Below are 21993 nucleotides of genomic sequence, written 5' to 3'. Positions count from 1 at the left end.
AAGAGCGGTCCTATGCTGTGGTAAGTCGTAATAGAAAATCGCCCAAAGTGCGCTTTAGGAGTGCGGTATTTGTCCTGATCAGTATCCATAGAATGAAGTGGCTAATTCTGAGATGGAACACTGAGAAACGAATAGGTGTAAAAACATTACTATGGAACATGGATCAGTCCTTTATACCATTTCAGAAAACCAGTGTAAATCATTCGCCCCCTGTTCGAGATAAGAGTACTTCAAAGTAAGTAAATTAATATATCATTTTAAAATTAATATTTTAACTTTTTTAAAATTACATTTCTAGTGGAAATGGTGGTTTTGACGGGTTTGCACTTGAACAGTATTACCAGCGTTTGATGAATATTCAGACGTCGTTGGGTTTAACAATGGTGGAGGCTGGGAATCTTCAAATTATTCCAGAGTAGTATTACATTCTGTACCTACGTTTTATAAATGTTGTAGACTATGATTTAATCACGTTATTATTTTTCGTATGCGATCATTATTATATGATTCGCATGGAATTGCTATTTTCGGTCGTTACACCAATTAAACATGTTAAAAATTGGGCATCTTTATCGGAAAGAATATTGTTGAAAATTTTGAGTTTTTCTCGACTGTATTTTTTCTACAGGTTGTATATAGAACTGTAGAAGGAATTACCATTTGCAAACACATGTTAAGTTTCTACACTAATTATTACACAATGATGTACTATGTGTGCTATAATTTCAATACTACTAGTATTTCTAAGAATTTCTAAGAGGTCGAACAAAATGTCGTTATATTTCTGCTTATATATTATGTTTTACCAAAGTTACTGATAGAAATACTGCTCTTAAGCGTACTATTGTAAGAATACAAATTTGTGCCTTGTACATTGTAATAAGTGTTCTAGTATTTGTTTATTGATGATATGTACGTTTTTATATTGCAAATAAAGTATAAAATATCTTTGTATCAGATTGTTGGTTGATAGGAGTTGATTAATAAATTATTTAACCATTAATATTATAGTTTATGATAAATATGTATTTTAACAAAAAAATGTATCTATAATTTAATTTGACATCATTGTTGCATTTATCTTTCAGATAAATAGACTTGTACAGCTTTTCAATGCTAATTTTAAACTGTGCAAATAGATACATGAGTTTAACAACATTTCAGTATGATCATTTTTGTATGAAGATTCTGGTCCATTGTAAATGTAATAAGAACTAATTTTAGATTAATGAGGGAAACAATACTAATTAACGATGGCAAAGATGGAGAATTACATAGAATTCTATAATTTCTTTAACATTGAAAACATTAAACACAATTTTTGTTTGGTAAAAGTTATTTACATATATACAGTAAGACGTGTGATAAAATATATGGCAATCATCTAGCTTTAAATGTGTGTGTATGTACACATATATAAACACACACATACATACGTACATATATGTATATATATACATATACACACATATATTTAAAGTTATATTAGATTTCATAAGACCTAAGAATATAAGGCTTCCTTTTTTTTATTCGTTCGAAGATATAGTATCTAAACAGTGCAAATTTTAGCATCTTTTTTACATATTTCATATTCTCATATTTTTATATTTAATAAAGTATTTATTCGACGTAATAAATTTTTGATACTTTCTTTGTAAAATCGTTAAGACTTATTATCTGTTCCGCTTGAGTTTGTAAGGAGATATAAATTTGCACTGCATTGTATCTCACTTTTAGTGGAACTGGACACTCAATATATAATTTGCGATTGATTTTCATCCCATTGATTTCACAGAAGAATGTTAAACAAATTTTTGTACGGCCAACGTTGTTACGAAATTACACCAATTGTAATTGTACGGGGTGGAATTCAATTTAAGAATATTCTGTTTTTGCATTACCCACGTTTATGATTGGTACAAGCATCTTTGAAATTAGTTGCATTGAATGGTCCGAAATAATCATCGTGAAGTTGTCTAATGATAGTCTCGATTGGACATAATTTTGAATCTTTGCGCATTTTTTCCACTTCATTGTGTTCGATATAACTAACGCTGTAGAAATTTGCATTCTTACAAAATGGAATTTTCTGAGTGAAATCTTTACCGTTAATCACTACCCGGAAATAGAAATCACTAGCTACATGATTTTCATTTTTTGGATTTATTCTATAAACTTCAATTACGAAGCGGGAAGCGTAATGCGGCATAGTTAATTTGTCGGAAAAAATCCCCAGAGCAGTTGCGAGGTATTCTAATGTTTTATCGTGACCAGAATATAAAACTATCTTCGGTTTGGCCTCGGAAATAATCCGTAACATGTAAGAAACAATATTTCGAAGTAGTCCATATGCTCTTAATAATCCATATTTTCTGCGACTGTTACTTTTTGCTATTTGCTTAGATTCCCATTCTGTGTAAGTAAACAGGCCTGTCACATGTTCAGTTTTCACACAAACTTTTTGAGTATTAAAATCAGTACAGGGCAAGGAAGCTCCATGACATATGTATGTTAATAATGCATCCTTTAAGGTATTGGGATCTGTCATTTGGGCCTGATCAGAAATCTCAAAAACTGCATTGGAAGCTTGCCGTATTAACTCGGCAATTGCTGGATGAGATTTCAAATGATCTGACATTTCCTGTAACAAGGTACATCATGTTATAAATTGCATATTAAATCTTTCAAAAAGACTAAAATTTACTTTTAAGTGTTGTTTGAAGAACTTTTCAGCAGCAGGACATGCACAATCTGTGTTACAAAAAGCATAACTTTGACTCTCTTGCATAGTGATTTTAGCCAGATTCTGGAAACCATCCGTCTCCAGTAGAGCATATAATAATGCAACTGCACTTTGGACTGTTCTTCGATACCTAGTGCTATATACAACAATATCCTTGCTGGATATAGAACCATTTCCCAAATTCAACTTATGATAATAAGCATTTTTAAGTATGATTCCAGTTTTTAGTAGTTGTCCAATACCAAGTGTTGTCAGCTGACCAATTCTGCAATCTTTAGAATTGCTAGGCAACATAGGGAAACCATGAAATGGTCCCAAGAATTGTGCCCAAGCAGTTCTGGAGTAACTAGAGACATTTTGTAAAAAGTTTACATAGTTCTGGTACAAGCTTTCTAATTCAGGTATAGTACTAAAATCTCCACCACAATTTACTATACTTATATTTCGAATGTGAGCCAAAGGCCCTCTGTCTCCATGTCGAACAAATACTAAAATCCCTCCTAGTGTTAAATTTCCATCCAATTTTCCTAAAAAGAAGAAAATTATATAATTAGTTTATCAATTTATTAATTAATGATTATTTAATGATATACAAAAATTTTGTTTATAATACCTTCTGTTTCTGCTGTAATTTCACTTGGTGGATTACAAAATTGAAATATTTTTTTAGTTTTTACATCAGTTTTTAAATTTCTGGGGAACTCTCTGACGGAGATATCATTTCCTAGAACTCTAGTCTGCATAGAACTTTTTTCATCTATGCCAATGTATTTGTACATACCTATATATATAATTTAATATTATAATTTTAATTAATAAAATTACATAGTCTTAGAATTTACATGTATATGAATGAGTGTGTACATATAAACAATAAATTGATATTCAATTTGCTTGTTATAAAAGAAAGTGAAAAGAAACAAATTAGATCGTAAGGGAATTTATATTTATACACTGCTTGAAACGGGCCAATGAAGCTGATAACATGAAAAGGTGTACGCGTCAGTTAATCGCATTGTCACGTGTATTTATTTTCGAGCGTTTGTGCTGCGATAAACATTGATATTTGTAGAAATATCGAAATGGTTTTTAATTCAATTGCAATCATACTATGATTTATTACTTAAAACAATATAATAAATAAAATAAAAATAAAAATGTAGTTAATACAATAATAAACCTGAATTTTAATTTTCATAGAAATTAAATATACAATCAATAGAAACATCAATATCAAATATATGGGAAGATTAGAACATAGAAAAGAGACAAGTAAGTGTCAAATGAAAGAATTCCAGGTTTCTCCAATTACCAGCAACGAGGAGGAAGATCCACACACTGAGGATAACATAGCAGTAGAACGCTCGGTGCTGGTACGAAAGTCGAACCATTTCCGTCAACATTTTGTGGCCGACGGAATCAGTCAGGTTTTCTCTGAACCTCACGACCTTGATGACAGGAACGTCGTTGATAGTAACACCAAACTGAATGACCAGAATAAATCCGGTTCAACGACACTTTTCTACGCTGCATTCTTTTACTTCAGCAATTCTGTTGCATAATTTTATCTCAATGATCTTTGGAGAATTCAAAGGGTCTAAGTGAACGACATCGTGAAATAAATTTCTCACGTCTCTCCACGACACTGGCTCCAACCAGAACAAATTGGTGGGCACAAACGTTTGTCTACCCTCTAACATTGTTTCAGTCATTTAATTTTATTTTACCGTTAATTACCCGTTAGTTTACTTTCTTGATTTATTGCCGCTAAAGATGTTAACCTTTACGTTAATTATCGTTTTTCGTCACGATTGGTTAATGAAATGTAGATACAATATTGACGTTTGTCGTTGAATTTGTTTATAACAATTACTTTTTTTGTATTATTTTATGGTTTTAGGCTTGTACGTTTAGTAAAAGGTTCCTATTAGCATGGAAAGGATGTCGGGCACTTTTGTACTCGCATTCTACTGCGATAGGTTAGTATCGAGCGCAAGCGCTTCTATTTTTCTTCATAAATTTCCTTACAGTTTAATATTATACTTTCAGATTCGTTGTCTGCATTCTGTGGATGATGCGATTGTGTAAAATAAAATTGATAAAGTCAGTGAACAATTTTCTTTTGAACAGTACCTTTATCACGAAAATAATTTAACCGAAGACTTCCTTTTTATCAGATATCATGTATCCCTCTTCAATTGTTATTGTCAAATTTTCATATTTGCAAATTTGTGTTTTTATAAGACGAAGAACAAAATCGAGTTAGCATGCGACAAGTGTGAATCGACGAAAATTTTTTGATGACATTTCGCAAAAGTTATTCTCACTTTGGCACTTCTGTTATTTTGCTTCTTAAATCAAACTTTGAAGAAATCACTCACGATAAAAATCAAACGAATTAATCTTACTAGAACATTTTTCTGCGACTACGGCAAGGTAAGCCGCGTTCCTTGCGACAGGAGTAGATTATTAGAGTGCGCATGCGCGCATGTTGTGCAGTCTGATTGGCCTAGCCTCCGTTTTAAATCCATTTCGATCCGCGGTTGAGGGAGTTGCAAAGAAGTTTATTTCAACGGTGGAAATGCGTGACGATTTCAACGGCTCGCCGAACTGGATACAGAAAAGGTAGAAGGGGAAGTGCAGGAAGAAGAAGTGATTATTGGGAATAAGAAATGAAACTAATTAAATTAATCTATAGATGTCTCGAAGTTCCGACATATTTCTAAGGTTCCATCTTGCTCAAACTTTAACCTTTTTTAATTTAATTATTCGATTTTTCTGATTATCATATCGATATAATTAGAAAATTAGAAGAGAAATAAATGTTTATACAAGATTCGAAAGGTAATGGTTAGTAATATTAATGATTAAAATTCGAATTTAGAAATCTAATTTTTAAATTTCAAATCTTTAAGAATTGTTTTTATTTTCTTTCAGCGTCTGTTCATAGCTGAACTTGGAGATGAAAGTGTGTGTTTTAATAGGATTATTACCATATAAAGATAATTATTTTAGAATTGATTGCATTTACACGAGTGTATGTTAGATAAATATTTATAAAATACAAATCAATCGTTAAAAGAATGAAAATAGGTGAGTTAGGAACGCAAGCATTACTGCATTTATTTGCATTTTAAGCGTACATTTGAACCTTGTCTTGCTTGCCTTGGAAACGTTTCATTGGTGTTTTTAAGCTAATTTTGATAATTTGAATCAGAAGAGTATGCTTCCATGAACACGAAATATCTGCTTCGTATATCTTTTGAATTATTTTATTTCTTTTTTATTGCATATTATTTATATATTTCCTCTTAGTTCATCTTATTATGTTTCAGAAAAAATTTAAGAAGATGAACTTACATTTCAAGAAATTTATAGATGTTTAATTTTATATGGTACGTGGTACAAAATGATTAATATTTTCAATGTTAAGATTTGAAGATTTATCAATTAAGAAAACAAATAAAGCATCGTAGTCTATTTTTGATTCACTTTTTTGTAATTTGTAGTTGTCGAACGTCCATCTATAAAAGGAGGGAACGTCTAGGCGGGGGCGTTGAATTGGTAATCAGTGTCAGACGATGTAGACAACCCCGATTACGGTTCCATGAGGTGAACTACGTGAGTAACTCGAGCTAACTGGTATGATATGAGTGCTCGAGACTAATCGTCAACTGCAGACAATCTAGCCATCAACCTTAAACAGAATATATTTACGATATACATACCCTGACACAGTCAAGTTTCTCCGAAAGCTGTATAGTTATGTCAACATGCGTTTCTTCATTGTCATTTGTCACATCATCTAAAAGTTGTTCATAAAGATATTTCTAAATACAGAAAAATGTAATTTTTTCAAATGTAACCAAAAATATCTTTTATATATAGTTGTAGAAAATTAAAAGATGAAGCTAGTAGTTAGAAAACGAATATTAATCAGGTAATGATAAAAATGGAAAGTATGTTTGTTGTAGCTTTATTGAGGTCTAGGATGTTTGAAAAAATTGTAATTTGGTACGAGGGTATCACAAAGAAGCAGTGAAGTTATGGACAGTTTCAGTTTCTATTGTTTATTGTAACTTTTCTTTTTAGGATTGTAGTGATGAATTATTGTTAAGGAAGGATTGTAACACAATAAAAGCCCCCTTTTTGGATTTTATAGAAATAGTGTCTTTGAACTAAATTTTCAAGGATTTATATAAGATAATCAAAGGGAACTATAATGTCAGTATTACATGCATAAAAGAACGCGATAAGATCAAATATACGTGGTATCAAGATGACAAAGGATATGAGGGCTATGTTAATATGATAATCCTTGACCAACCATTTGACAAATCAAATCAAACCCTCGCTGACACGCTCGCACAAGTAGAGCGCTATTAAATACAATAAAATGCAGGGCATTCCGCAATAGAGGCACGCGTAATCGCCGATTGCTTCTTGCGCCATCGTCACGGTGGCAATGATCTTGCCAAGGCTACAAGAGTATAATTGACATAATTATATCATCGTGAAATTAAATTTTTATTCTTATTCAATTGAAGATCAAAGGATATTGAACTTACGACAATTAATTATTTTATTATCATTTATTGTATACTATTTTAGATGGTATTATGTATTGTAAATTTACTATGAAAATTTCGTAAAAAGGCTTGGTTTGAGGAAGTGACAGAACATAGGGAATTTATATGATTTTCGAAAACCCAAAGAAAATTATCGTATCTGAAGGAAGGTTCGTCCTTGTTCGCTGTACATAATAAATTTTGTTTTTGTAAAATGATTCTAGTAAAATACGAATTATTATGTTATGAGATGATTGATATGTTTAATATTACTGGGTCGCAACCAGTGAACATACATTTTTACTGAAATTAATGAAGGTTGAACGAAAACGAGATGGAATGAAAGTAAATTACCCTTGGAGTCTCTAAAATAGGTAGGGCAAGGACGATTTTGGTATTTCATGGTCAGATTTATTGAGATTTTAAGAAACATGATGCTTAATACTTCAATGTCATTGATATAAATTCTACATTAAAATTACTTAGATAAGAAATTATTTTATTATTATATACGAAGATCTACATTAAAGAACCACAGATTATCGATTTTCTAGGTATTCTAACTAATTTGAAAGCTGTAACCTTTAGCTCTATTATGGAATTTATAATAGGGATCATGACAGAGCTCCTTCTACATCCATTCGTCTAGTTCGTGAAAATTGATGCCGACTTTTCACAAGCATCTTTCTTCTTAGAATTGGTTCAGGTATCTGGACAGGTAGAAAATGCAGGGAATGATTTTTATTTTCGTTATGATCGACGATAACTGCCAGCATTGTGAAAGTTGTATGGGTATTTTATTATTTTTTTTTTTCTCGAAGAAACGTTGTAGTCGATGTTCAGAAATGAACTTTCAACGTTTTAAATACAAATAATACTATATTAGAGAAATATTTAAAAAAGATGTATAAAAAAGGAATGGGATGCATGTGATCTTGAATGTTACCGTATTAATCGTAGCTGCTACACGTTTCTTTAATGCAGAACTTTGCTATTTTGTGGAAGTTGCTATATAAATAATTAATAACATATTTTTTAAGCTTATTATAAATACTGAGACATATTATTTTCTTTTGCGAGTTTGATGTTTTTTTGCTACATCTTTTTTTTGTCTTTCAATTATAAAATGCTATTTTGGCTGATTATAGCGTAACAAAAAATTGTATTAAGAAGACATTAATCTTATTTTTTATAATATGAAGTCGTATCTCGCTAGTGAAATGATTTTAATGAGCGTTAATGAACCTCACTTATTTGTTGCATGTGACATGTGATTCAGCTGTAATTTCTTCGGTCTGGTCGTTGCGTTACGTAAATTAGAACGTATCAGTTAATTTAATCCTCTCACGAACTGCCTCATTTCTCTGCCTTATCACTGAAAACCGCTTGAAAATGCTTCGTTTTTGACTTTTAGCCAGTTAAAAGGCGGAAGAAAAACTACGGTTTGACTTCTGTGTCATTAGTCGCTTTGTGGTGTTCAATATTTTAAAGTTTAATTTTTCCAATTTGTTATCATTTACGCGAGTATAATGCAGCCAGCCTACGAGCCCTTTGCAAGATTTAAATGGCTATGTTATTTTTAATATCTACTTTACATGATAATTTATGGCATTCTTGGTGACATTCATTGAAAATTAGTTTTCTTAGACTTCGGATATATTTTTACCAATTTTAAATAACATTCTGTTGAGTTCTTGGCAATGTATTCTTTTTAGATCTTTGGACTCTAGACATACATTAAGCGATAGAAGTTAATTGCAATTAAAGGTAGACTTTCCAATCATTTTTCATGACAATCAATATTCTTCAAATAAATTTGATGAATTACCTTTGTAATGACTTTCTTTTTTCAGAAATTCGATTATTTGTCTGAGAGGAGGTATAATTATGAATTACCAAGGATCAACCAGATGGAAAATGGAGATCGGAAACCGTGTTAAGGATATTCTTTATCGGTTTGATCGATTGTAGGTTACCTGTAAAAGTGACGTCAATGAAAACACTATGCAGAAATGGTACATTTGATAATGAAAAGGAAGTCGCACTGAAGCCTTATCGTAGTCTGGCCCGAGCAAAAGGCCACGTGTGGACTTGGAACGTGTTGTTTCCTTCATTTATCGGAAACGTGACTTATCACCAACGATTCGATATTTTTACGCAATCAATTTTAGACAAGAATGTTTCATGAGACATGTAATACATACAAGTCAATTATACAACATGCTTGATACTATTTGACAATTAAATAACAATGCAGTGTAATAGATAAGATATAAAATATTACAAAATATCGATTTGACTAAATCGTAATGAAGACTGTAATTGCGATTGTATCCATAGAAAGTCTACCTACGCTCTTGTATAAATGTGTGTAAGCTGGGAAGGAAGTATCAAACTAGATAAGCGTAGCAACGTTCATTACTTCCGTCTAGCGTGGGTGCTGCGCGTTATATTCGTCCGTCCGCTGTGAGATTTGTGAATTGGTCCCTTTCTAATGCATTCACGCAATCATTCCCATGAGTAAATGCGTATTCCCTGATAAACCAGCATCTTCTATATTGTCACTTGCTCCCCTATTTCTACGAAATTACATAAGTTCAAATTTACAGGTTTTCCTAATGAAAGACAGACTAAAAGGGAATGGAAGAGCGAGGAGAAGAAAATAGAAGTTCTTAAGATCATAACGAAATTCTCTTACAACAAGGTTACATCTAAAATCGAATAAAGGGTAAAATATTATAGCATATTATTGTCTTCACTTTTCTGTTTCCATAAAGTTATTGAGACTCAATTTACAGATATGTTAAGAAAGAAAAAAGAAGAATGAAGAAAAGATAGAACGAAGATTCCATTTTCTACTCTTTCATCTATGACGTTTGTAATTACTTAAAGGAAAAGTATAATTAAGAAAAGAAGAAATTCACAATGAAGGAAAGTGTAGAATTGCTGTGGAAATCTGCAAAGTGGGGCGAGCCGTGTCGAGTGGTTTCGAGACTGAACGAAAGTCGACGAATCATGGCGCGCTTGCACTTGTAGCGGAGGGCTCGAAGCGCGCGACGATCAGTTCGAATTCAGCGCTTCGCGACGAAGGAACTCGAGCGGTTGTGTTTCCATTTCCCTGTGTGGTGTGTTTCGTTTTCATTGTTCGCGTCGTCGACGATGATACGTCAGTGTCTAAAGACGTGCAAGTGAAATATTATTACGAAAACGAACGTGTTGTACCAGGCGTACAACCGGTGTCCTTCATTCTCAAAATCGACACTGATCTTCGAAGATCAACAACTCAACTCGACTCGATACGACTCAAACAACGATTCACGTGGAACGATTTTCCAACGACGGGGTTCTGAACGGCGCGGAACAAGGTTTGAATTATTTCTTTATCGTATTTGAAAGAACGAGGTAGATAATACAATTATTGCATTACGTAAGAAATATAATAAGCAATATAATTATAACATAATTATTGCTTATGTGTTAAATATTTGACGAATTTTTATGTTATTCCATCTTGAATTCTGATTTTTCATTTATTTTATAAATTTTATTATTATTAAATACTTTGCGAATTTTTAAACGTTGAATATGAAATTATATGTTCAATATGGAATATGTTACATAATCAAGTAAAATTTTGTAATATTTTTTTTAAAGTAATATTTTGTTAATATTTTGTTAATTTTAATACATAGTATTTGATTTCTTTTCGTAATTGGCTATTTGGTGGACATGCATGTGCACGTTTATGTTGTTTGAAGCAGTAATATACTCTGAAATGGTCTTGAATAGATTGTAAACATTCAATGAAGCTATTGCAATCATTTTTTTATGCAAAAGTATAGTTTTAATCATTTATGAAGAAAACTATACAGTGTTAATGACAATAAACTATTTAAATCCTAGTTGTAAGAGCAGAATATAGCCATTTCATATAAAGGTAGAATACTTCTAACAATAAGTTACAGATCAAGCTAAGAAATTTTTAAGTGAATATTATTTTAATCAAACTTTTTTGAATTACTTTCTAATTTGAATTTTATTCATCAATTGTATTTCCTAGCGTCAATTTTTTTTTTTAATTAACTTTCTTTTTCTGGTAGATCACTTATCAAGTGCAGGGACGTATACACAACGTGTATATGATTTTGCATTCTTGTTAAGAGAATGCAAACCTCTTCTATTTAAGACTGGTCTAATTTGGACTTGTTTATTCTTCTGTAATTAAATGATTTAACAATTTTGTCAATGTCGAGTGTAAATAGGAAGCTCCCTTATTGCAGTGATGCAACGATGCGTATTTTTCTTATTATTGATGTTATTATTTGATACTAACTTTCGATATCGAGATTTCTTGATCTCCCAGAATCCTCAAGTTTCCCAAATACCGTCGATACGTGATACAAAGTATTCATTACATCGACTTATTAGCGTTTGAAAATTTTCTTATAACGTTTCAAAGTTTCTGCAGATTTTTTCTTCAAATGCTTCAAACAGCGGTATAGTTTTCCTAGATACTTTATAGTAATCGTTATTTTTTAAAATGTTCCTCAGTAATTTAGAAGTTCGCAAAATTTGGTACATTCTTTCTCAGCTCTCGCAGAATGGCAATTAGAACTACATTTACTACAATTACTTTCACCGTTCTCCAAATCCTTTTAACACTAGAATTACCGATCTGTAACGAGTATCTACATATGATACACATTATTGGTGATAATTAAAGCAGTACAATGAAAGTAAAAGAACATACGTAATTACCATCGCATTCAAATAAAGATCGATAGTAAGTTTGCCAAAAGCAACTGCATACTCTCAGCAATTGCAAAGATAAAATGTCTAAAGCAAGTGATTTTGACCCCTTTGGTAGTTCTAGCGTTAATTTCTGTCAAGAATTTTCCAGACCTATCTTTTCATCGATGGCTACTGTTTCCCTATAAAAGACAGCGAGTCGCATTGTAAGTATCATCAAGTTGCCATTACATTTAATAAAGGATGTTGAATGTGCGTCGCGGCGACAGGTCAATCAACCGCGGGTGTTTATACCCCCTTGAGCGACGGTTCTCGTAACAAACTGTTGACCTCAGTCCAGAGGGGAACTTGCGAATCGCTGAGTTGAGGGGACTCTATTTTTATATCGGTTTTTAAACCTATGTCATTGTTCAATTTGTTCATGACATGGTGAATAAGTCCATATTTTCAGTATTAATTACTAACAATCAACTATATAGTTTGTCTTGACTAACTTCTTCTCTCTTAGGTATTTGTTATCATTTTGATATCAATCTGATACTATTTTGGTACCATTTGGTACCATTTTGTTACCATTTTAAGATTATTCTGATACTGTTGATCATTTTAATGTTATTTTGATACCATTTTGACATCATTTTGTTATACCATCCTTGGTCCTTGATGTATCAGTTAGGAAGGATAGTGTAAGAATGAGGACGTTCTTCTTGACAAGAAATATGTATCTTGTAGATCCTTCCTTGCGCGAATTTCAGTTTTATGCGGACATTTATGGTCGAGTTGATATTTTCCCATGTTACGATTTTATTTTATTTTGAGTTACCGTGCCTGTGGTATATGATCGACGTCTCATTTCTCTGAAGCAAAGTGCGTTATGCTGTGAACGTTTAATAACACGCAATGAAGCATAAATAATTTCATTTTTACCACCGTCTGAATAAGTTAAACGATTTTGCGCTCGCTTTTCTGAAACGTAGTTTGAGCTGGGAATCTTGGACGACGAATTTTTGTTACTCGCGGAACCGATGACATACAAATTGTAAAGACCTATTGATTGACATTCTAAAGGATATATTTGAAAGAAGCTTTTTTACAGATTTTTAAATGACACTGGAAATATTTTAAAACGGTTCTCTGAATTAGGGAGGGAATTTATGGAAATTTTGTTTTGAAAGATTCTATAGATAGAAAAGCTAATATGTCGATGGATATTTTGTATCTTTGTATTTCCGATGTATATTTTCCACGTGTTTTTAGAAAATAACACAATAATCGGAAATATCGAAAGGTTTTCACAATACGAGTCGCTTTCACAACAAATCACTCCGATAATCGCGACTTTATCGTGCTCGGTTAGGGACGTTGTAAAAGATTCTAAAAGCAGGTGCTCGGTTAATGGTGCATAAATTTCATTCGATCGCATAAATCACTGGTGAACGACCAAAATCGGTAGAAAGTTTCATGCACGGCTATTGTTCGAATATTAATACTGAAAATCACGTCGAACTCGAATAGTAGCTGTACAAGCCACATTCCAAGAAATTCGATCGTTTTGGTACGAGAGAATTCTATGCTACGTAAAGTAATTTTCCAACTTACGATAGAGATTTCGTTTTACTTTATTATTTCCAAATATTATACGTCTAATATTATAATATTGATAATTTATCGTTTTATATTATTATTTAATATAATAAATAGATGATATTAATTTATATTCTTATTATTCTACGTATAATAAATATATAGCTTCATACTTATTTTTGAATTATCATGAGTGTTTGAATTTTTTCATTTTAATCAAATTTAGAAGTTTGACTATAATTAGGATTCTCAAGGCTAACTGTGGACCACCTCTATTACTTTGTTCATGTTCCTACAATTTTTAGGAAATTTATGGAATATTAAATTGCTTAAAATTATTCCATGCAACCAAATGATAGAATGATATATTTTCTTGCTGCTTAATTCTACTTAGACCTTCACAAAAAGGAATAAAATTTCCGGCGAGCCAGGAGAAGGGAAAAAAGGACGAAAGGAAATGAACGGTCTCTCCATTGTCACGAAAAACGAGTCTCGCCATTTCCCCATGCTAGAGCGTGCTTTCAAACCGGAAGAGATATCAGTTTAATTTATCGATCGCAGAAAATCGGTCCATGATGCTGGAGAAAGAAAACAAGAAGAGCACATTGATATGGAGAGAGAGAGAGGATACTTGTACCATCGTTTCTCTAATTTAAATACGACGCCCATTGACTCTTGGGTAACAGTTATACGTAACATATGATTATACACGAACCACGTGCTGATGATTTTAATAACTATTGTATTGCTTTATCAAGCTATCTTATTGAATCTCTATTAAGCAATCTACTAAGCTATTTTCTGCCAACAAAGCTGAACGTATGATTCAAAAAATGTCAAATTTTATTAAATACATCTCACCCAAATTTTAAGAATTAGGAGAAATTCGTGGATGTACATTGAAACGAAGACTAGAACTTTTAGTCCAGAAACTGTTCCGAAAGAGCTAGAGTACAGGAAGTTCAGCTGTAGGTATCAACTAGTTTTTCTATTTGCTATACTAAGCGAATTACTCACGGTATGAGTACCATGCGGAGCATGAAATCGATTATACTCGCACAATCGATGTTTCCTTTGCACTCTTTCATAGCGAAGCTCAGAGGTAGTTGGGTGGTCACCATTGGTGGCAAACGAGGCTTCAACAATTAATCAAACAAGGTTATCCAGGCTTCTGACTTTAAACCACTTCACGGTTTATCATTTCAGCGTTGCATAAACCGGTTGACAACAAAGGACCAACACCGATGAGTAGCGATTACAACAGTTTTTGTGCATGCTTCTGCAATGGCGACCAGAGACGATCTCATTGTTGCGTGGAAATCAAGTCGATCTCCAGGATAACTAGCTTCACCACGAACATCCTCCAATTAGGTTGTCATACCATTTTAAACTATTCATAATTGCGCATTGTTGGTATATTATCTTCAATGTAACATGAATGATCTATGAAAAAATAGATGGAATTATTAAAAAATTAGTACTGTCGCTAGTTTCGTGTATTACATTCAACGTGTTCTATACCATAGGGGTCGTTAGGAAGTCATGGAAAGTATAGATCAAAGTACCAAGATAGCTGTCTCTTCTTAATCTATTAACTGCCAAATTTCTTTTCTTGAAATTTTTGGTCGAGTAAGTTATATATATGCACAAAAGATTGTGTAACAGTATAATTATATTCAAATTATGTTTTGTTTCGAAAATATTTGACATTTTTGAAAAAGTCCCCAAATGGGTATCGTTATAAAATGATCGATAAAATCATTTCAATAAAAATCAAAAGACCGAGTAAGCAACAAATCGTTACTATAACCTCTAAATTACGTATTTGTGTACGGTATTTCATTATAATATGAAAACCAAACCAAAAATATAATGCTTCATATATGACAATTCTGTTCCGTTTAACTTACACGAGAATTTCAAATTTGTTCGTTTCTTGTATAGAAACGAAGCACAGAATACACACTTTTTGCTACATACAATATTGACTGATATATATATAGAATAAAACTAAACTGTCTGGCGTACCAAATATATTTTTGGCGCCGAGTGGTGTACGTAAAATTCGAAAATCTCCAAATGGGTATCGTGGCAGCTAATGGATTAATAAACACGTTTCGCGGAACAAAAAGTTGTTTGCTATTTTTCTATACTGAATCACGGAGAGAAGTATTGTTTATTGGATGAAAGGAGCTTAGCAGGTTAGGTATTTTTTCCAATAATTTTAATATTTCAATTTTTTTTATTGCTTATCGATCGTGTCGAAGAGAGGAAGTTATAAATTAGGAAGGACTTGCTCCTGCTACCTCGTCTAACCTATCTAAATCGATCGAATCAATTTCCATAAACGTTGCACGCGCGCGTCCAGTTTGCATAATCGGGTTATGTTGCAAGTGTAATAGCGTTCAACCCGGATATCCGAGTAACGCACGCGTCCAGAAGCGCGTACAGGCGAGAAAACGCGATTTTGAGGAAAGGCCGATGAATTTTAGCTTGGTCGAGTGCATTGAGACGATTTTGTACGAGCATGAAACACGGAAGCTATATGGACTCGGGATCAAACCGATTTTTACCGGGTGTATCCGTTCTAGATAGTGATCTGGAGATACAAGCACGCAAAACAAAGAATTTATATACGGGACTTCCTCCGTAATGAAATTATATAACCTCTGTCTGTTAGAATTTTGATAGGAATAAAGATGTAACGGTGATTGCGCTTTCTTCAGTGGTCGTCAATGATATTTTGAATTCACGAAAAGAATTTAGGTTTCTGAGATGTGGTGTTATGTTAGGTTAATTACGAAAGAAGAAATTGAAAAATTTGGGATGAAAATGATCGAGTAACGACGAGATATCAGTGATAGTATGATTTTAATGCGTTAAATGATAATAAGGAATTAGAAGAGATATTATTGTGAAAGAGCAAAAGTAGAAGAAGAATGTCGATATTCTCAAAGCTGTAGATATTTGTCAGGGTGTTATCTGAAAGCTACTGGAACTTAACGCGAGTTTTAAAAATTTGCACACATACTAGTTTCGCACAGTACTGTTAATGTCTATATTTAAGTAAATGATATACACCACATTTGCTCTAAACTGTGTGCCTGGTGAATGCGCAAGTGGAATAGGGTAGGAACACCAGTGTACTTAATGTTTCAGTTAAATACTTGCACAAAGAAATTGCTCTAATTAGGCTCAATTAGCACTTATTCCCTTCACAATAGACGATTACTTTCATTGTTCAACGTTACATTATGCTCCTCGTTGTTTATCTTAATTTTACAATATAAACTTATAGACTCGCATAAATACAAAATTGTTGATGGTATATACCAGTAGTGGCTAAATTATGAGCTAAATTATCCTTCTAGTTACTTAACCTGACTCTTAGAGAGGAGTTCCAAACTCGCAAACCTTCTATTAAAGTTATGAGTAATTAATTAACGAATTAAATATGAGTTCATTAATAATTTGTGTACAAACATATATATATATATATTTATGTTAATTATACGTAATTAAATAATAAGTTGGAAACATTGGAACATATTAATATTTTTATATAAAATATATGTTCAGTAGAAGATATGGCTCTTAAATACTTTTGGTAAACGAAATATGACTCCTGCCGTGATAAGATTTGAACACCACTGCTAGACATGTCTATTGAAGGTAGAAATGGATCGCAAGACCAGAGGAAGATTATTCGTCGAATAATTTATAAGTAATAGAGCTAAGGAAGTACAATAGTCTTCGGTAACGAGCATAGAATTCACGCACACAGCCTTGTCCCGATTTTTCCATCGTTGACCCATGGATTTTGCAACGCGTTACCGGACGATGTGAAAAAAAAGGGCACGCGACTGCATAATTTTGCAGTTTGTGATCTGTGTAAACCTATATATCGTGTTCTCGAGGTTGAACGCTGTTTTCCCTTCCTATTATACCTTTATGATTCGATTCGAGCGCTACTCTATTCCATTTTCTTTCATATTTCTCCGATATGAAGCGAGTTATACTTTGAGCCTGTGATAAGGTTAGGTCTCGGTTACTGTGAGGTTTGGTTTCAATTGAGGTTAGGTTTAAATTAGATTTCAGTTTTAGGTTAGATGTTAATTGAACTTCGAGTTGGACTCGAATTAGATTTAAATTAGCTTCGAATTCAACCCAGCATTGAGTTATCATGATTCTCTGCGACAATCAAAATGGTAATTTACATAAGTTTCTCCGTTCATTTCTTTGCTGAGCATAGGGTCTCGGTTCTTCGATTTTTATTTGTCTCTATTCGTCCTGTCTAAAAGTTTAATTGAAATATGCGATTAATAAAGAAAAGAGACTTTATTATTCACGAAATATTTATCTCTTTCCTTTTCGAATGTAAAATGGCGGAGTTACAACGGTCAATAGCTTCCTAACGTCGTACGCTTCAGGACACCTTGGTTTTCGATCGCAATCAGTTATAGATCGTATTTCCATGCTACTTTGACGTCATGTCGAATGGAATAACGTGACTGCTATGATAATCAAGCAGGGAAACGCTTGTCTCCTAACAGTTTCGCCTGATTAATGGCTCTTCTTCCCTGGTCATCCATTAAGCGCTATGGTTTGGGCTAGATTTGAGTTAGGTCGACTGTTCCCGAGAACTAAAAATTCAAGGCCCAAACGACTGATTATTCGCTCCCTTAACAGTCATGGACCTATCAGTTAGAATCCTTAGTTAGAATTCAATGAACATTATACATTCAATGCCTTTGATCGTCAAAGAAGACTAGAAAGTAATCTATTTAAGCATCTAATGACGAGATTGGACTCGAGAAATTTTGCTTTTCATGATACAGTAAATGCAAATAATTACTCTGGAAGCTTCTTTATCAATTTTACGTCATAAACATTTAAAATATTGTAATGTTTTATATTCGTGTCTATTGTCACGTTTCACGGTTCGCGATTGGATGCGTGAAGAATGTAAACAGTATAATATGAGATATACGTGCAGTTATTGATATTTTGGAATATTTTCCTTACTTCGTGTTGCTATATTCAGCGTTATCTTCGCATTGGAAACAATTCCTGCGTTATGTAACCAATTTGTCAACTGAAGAATTTTGATTAGTTAAAGAAACGAAAGAATCACACGTTCTCACGGTTCCTGAGTGATTTTGCACGGTATCGGTATGGTTGTAAGATAGCTATTGGGATAATGGGTAAAAAGAAATAAGCATCTTTCTTTATAATTATCTGTATTCTCTTCTTAGGAAGGTATATCTTCTGTATTCTAACTGTATGCATGGAGAGACAAAACTAGAGTGATGAAAAAGGGTATGCAATTACAGCTCGCCCTGGTCCCCTAATTCTTATCTACAGCATGAAGTAAACACTTCACGCGTTCCCGGAACCTTTTCAACGCATAGATCAAAAGACATATCTATTTCTCTTAAGAGATTGATTTTTATATATACGTTAAGACGTATCTTATTTTCAACAATAGCAAGAAGTGGTGAGGGCTGATAGTAGCGACGAGATGGAAACAGGGAAACTATTTTTCTAGGTATAACGTGCGATGAAAAACGATCGTGATCGCTGTCTGTGAAGTAGGTAACTTGGATCAACCGGTTTTTCGCGGCTAATTAAAACGAAAGCCTTAATTGCGAACGCTTTTACGCGTTTCAGGTAATCTGTATGCGTGCAGACTCGTAATAACATTCTTAGAGCGGAATGAAAAAGTAGCCATCCTTCCTAAAATTGTATTTTTTTTATGACCAATTGAATTCTGTTTTAGTGGTATGATAAGGGAGAGAAACATATCACTCTGTTATTTAATACGAACGTGAATAATGTAATATGGTTATGAAGAGCACAATTTTCGAATTTTACTAGCGAAGAATGTAGGTACAAAACGAATTGGCTAGTCATTTTACATCGTGGTGTAATTGAGATTAAATTGTCACCGATAATGATTTCTCGTCGATTCTGATTGCCTCGTAAAACCTTGAATATTAATTTCAGAAATTTTAGAAATTTATGAAGCTGTGATGAATTTTTAAGAGTTTTCAGGGATCTCTAGAGGTTCGTAGAATTTCCTAGAAGTTTATTTTTTAGAGATTGTCTAAGATTTCAGAATTTGGAAGTTTTCTACAGATTTCTGAAAACTTTCAAATTTTTTTCAAAGTTTTCAGCATTTTTGTTTTTAATTTTCGTTAATTTTCCGAAATTTTAGGTCAGAGTACATTTAGAATCAGCGAAAGGTATTTTTGAATGTTCCAGGAATATTCTGGAACTTTCAGGATTTTAGACGAGTTCTCAGTTTTTTGAAAACTTCCTAAATTTTTTGGTTAATTTTAGAAATTTCCAGGTGTCTTCGGGACTTTGGAAAGATTTCCAGAATTTTTTTGGAGCTTCCAGGATTTATTACAAACTTACAAAATTTTTCAGCAGATTTTGTAAGTTTTGAGGAACTTTCGAAATATTTCACAGTCGTCAGAATTTGTAAAGTTTTCTGAAACTTCCAAATGCCGACAGAGGATTCTCAGAATTATCAAAACGATTTCAAAATATTTTAGGAATTTCTATGATTTTTCAGGAGAGTTTTCGAAAGTTTTGAACGTTTTCCAGAATATTTCAGAGATTTTCAAAATTTTTAGCAATCTTTTAATACTTCTAATAGTCTTTTAGTATATTTCAAGAAATTTCCGAACTTTTCATAATTTTCCAGATGCCTTCGCAGTATTTTAATCATCTTCGGAAAGTTTCTGGAATGTTCCAGATGTTCCCAAAATATTTTAGAGGTCCTAGTAACTACTTTAATTGTCGGGAAGTCATTCAATACCTTTTGAATATTTTCGAAACCGTCTAGATATTTTCAAACTTCTTCCTCGCGTTTCCAAACCTTCAAAGATTTGCGGAGAAATCAATATTATTAAATATCTCTTTAGTCTTTTAGTCGATGGTTTTCTTTTTATTCACGAAAGCTTCATAGGAGATCTCGTTCACATTGGAAACAAAAGCAAGATTCGTGAAAGGTGTAGCTTCATTTCCTCATACTTCGTCTACAAAAACTCTTGAACCTTTTCAAATTAGTCGCTCCGCCCAATACCAAGAATCTGTTGCTTCACGACGAGCAGAAGGTATCTTTAAACCATTTTCGCTTCTAAGGAACCACAAAAGTGAAAAGAAAATGGAAATGTGCTAGATGAGGAATTTCTCTTTTGAAAATATATCATCGGGCCCTGTGGTTAGGCAGTTTCCATGATAACTTGACCTGAATTCAGGTAGATCTGTCCCTTCAATCATTTGAAATATCTCGAACCCAAACCCTTATTTTTTAAAGTCCATTTTCATCTGGAAAATATACTGTGCTGTATATTGGAAGGAGATAATAGTATATTGGATTATTTTTCAACGTCATTTCCTTATTTAGCTTAATCTACTACACTCAAATTTTGTTTATTGCTATATAGAGATAAAATTATACTATACTGTACTGTAATATACTCTGCTATGTTGAACTGTACTGAATGTAATATGTTAATTTTATTATAATATTAGGTTACACAGAGAAAGAAATAGAGAGTTTATATTGCACTGCACTGTACTGTACTAGATTGTACTTCATATTACAAAGAGTTAATTAGATATATGTTGACTTATTTCTCAGTATCATTTTCTTATTTAGCTTCCATTGCTACTTTAATAATTTTTATTATTAAATTATATAGATAAAAAACAAAGGAAACGGTACTGTACTGAATTATACTATAGTATACTGAACTGTAGAGAATATAAAAAATGATAATTGTGTATTGAATTACTTGTTACAATTAGTACCATTTCTTCATTTAATTTCCATTACTATTTTAAGAATTTTTATTATTAAATTATGAAGATAAAAAACAAAGGCAACTGTACTGTACTGAACTATACTATACTATACTGAACTGTACTGAATCCTGAAGAATGATAATAGCACATCCAATTTATTCTTATAATTAGTACCATTTCTTCATTTAACTTCCATTATAACTTTAAGAATTTTTATTATTAAATTATAAAGATAAAAAACAAAAGAAACTGTACTGTACTGTACTGTACTATACTATACTATACTATACTATACTATACTGAACTGTACTGCATATTAAAAAATGATAATTGTGTATTGAATTATTTCCTATAATTAGTACCATTTTTTTATTCAGGTTCCTTTGTTATTTAAAAAATTTTAAGCACTTTACTATACTGTACCATACTGAATACTAAAAATGATTAACTGTACATTGAATTATTTTTCAGTATCATTTTTTCATTCAGCTCCCCTTAGCATTTCAAGAATTTTTATTATCACAAATACAA

The 21993-nt window shown here is 32.5% G+C and overlaps 3 protein-coding genes across 3 annotated transcripts in view; 2 read left to right on the top strand and 1 right to left on the bottom strand.

The window, feature by feature from the left end:
• Positions 1-559, top strand: part of LOC108553798 (pericentrin) — a 13254-nt gene extending 12695 nt beyond the window's left edge. Inside the window, exons 21-22 of the mRNA XM_017908839.1 lie at positions 1-235; positions 299-559. The exon at positions 1-235 is cut by the window's left edge and continues 184 nt beyond it. Of these exons, the coding sequence (XP_017764328.1) occupies positions 1-235; positions 299-419 (356 nt within the window). The 3' untranslated portion in view covers positions 420-559. The remainder of the gene's footprint in view (positions 236-298) is intronic.
• Positions 560-1732: 1173 nt separating this feature from the next.
• LOC108553783 (2-phosphoxylose phosphatase 1) lies at positions 1733-4987 on the bottom strand. Its single transcript, XM_017908823.1, has 5 exons — positions 4877-4987; positions 4056-4808; positions 3357-3524; positions 2705-3270; positions 1733-2641 (listed from the first exon to the last, which is right to left on the bottom strand). The coding sequence occupies exons 2-5, from the start codon at positions 4144-4146 to the stop codon at positions 1898-1900; spliced, it is 1569 nt and encodes a 522-aa protein (XP_017764312.1). The 5' UTR covers positions 4147-4808; positions 4877-4987; the 3' UTR covers positions 1733-1897.
• Positions 4988-10392: 5405 nt separating this feature from the next.
• Ptr (patched domain-containing protein) overlaps positions 10393-21993 on the top strand; it is a 47827-nt gene continuing 36226 nt past the window's right edge. The window contains exon 1 of the mRNA XM_017908817.1: positions 10393-10676. The gene's annotated coding sequence lies outside the window, so the exon portion shown is untranslated. The remainder of the gene's footprint in view (positions 10677-21993) is intronic.

Source organism: Eufriesea mexicana, unplaced genomic scaffold (genome assembly GCF_001483705.2).
Source record: "Eufriesea mexicana isolate 0111107269 unplaced genomic scaffold, ASM148370v2 scaffold13223, whole genome shotgun sequence".
NCBI lineage: Eukaryota > Metazoa > Arthropoda > Insecta > Hymenoptera > Apidae > Eufriesea > Eufriesea mexicana.
This window is presented reverse-complemented; position numbering and strand designations above follow the sequence as displayed.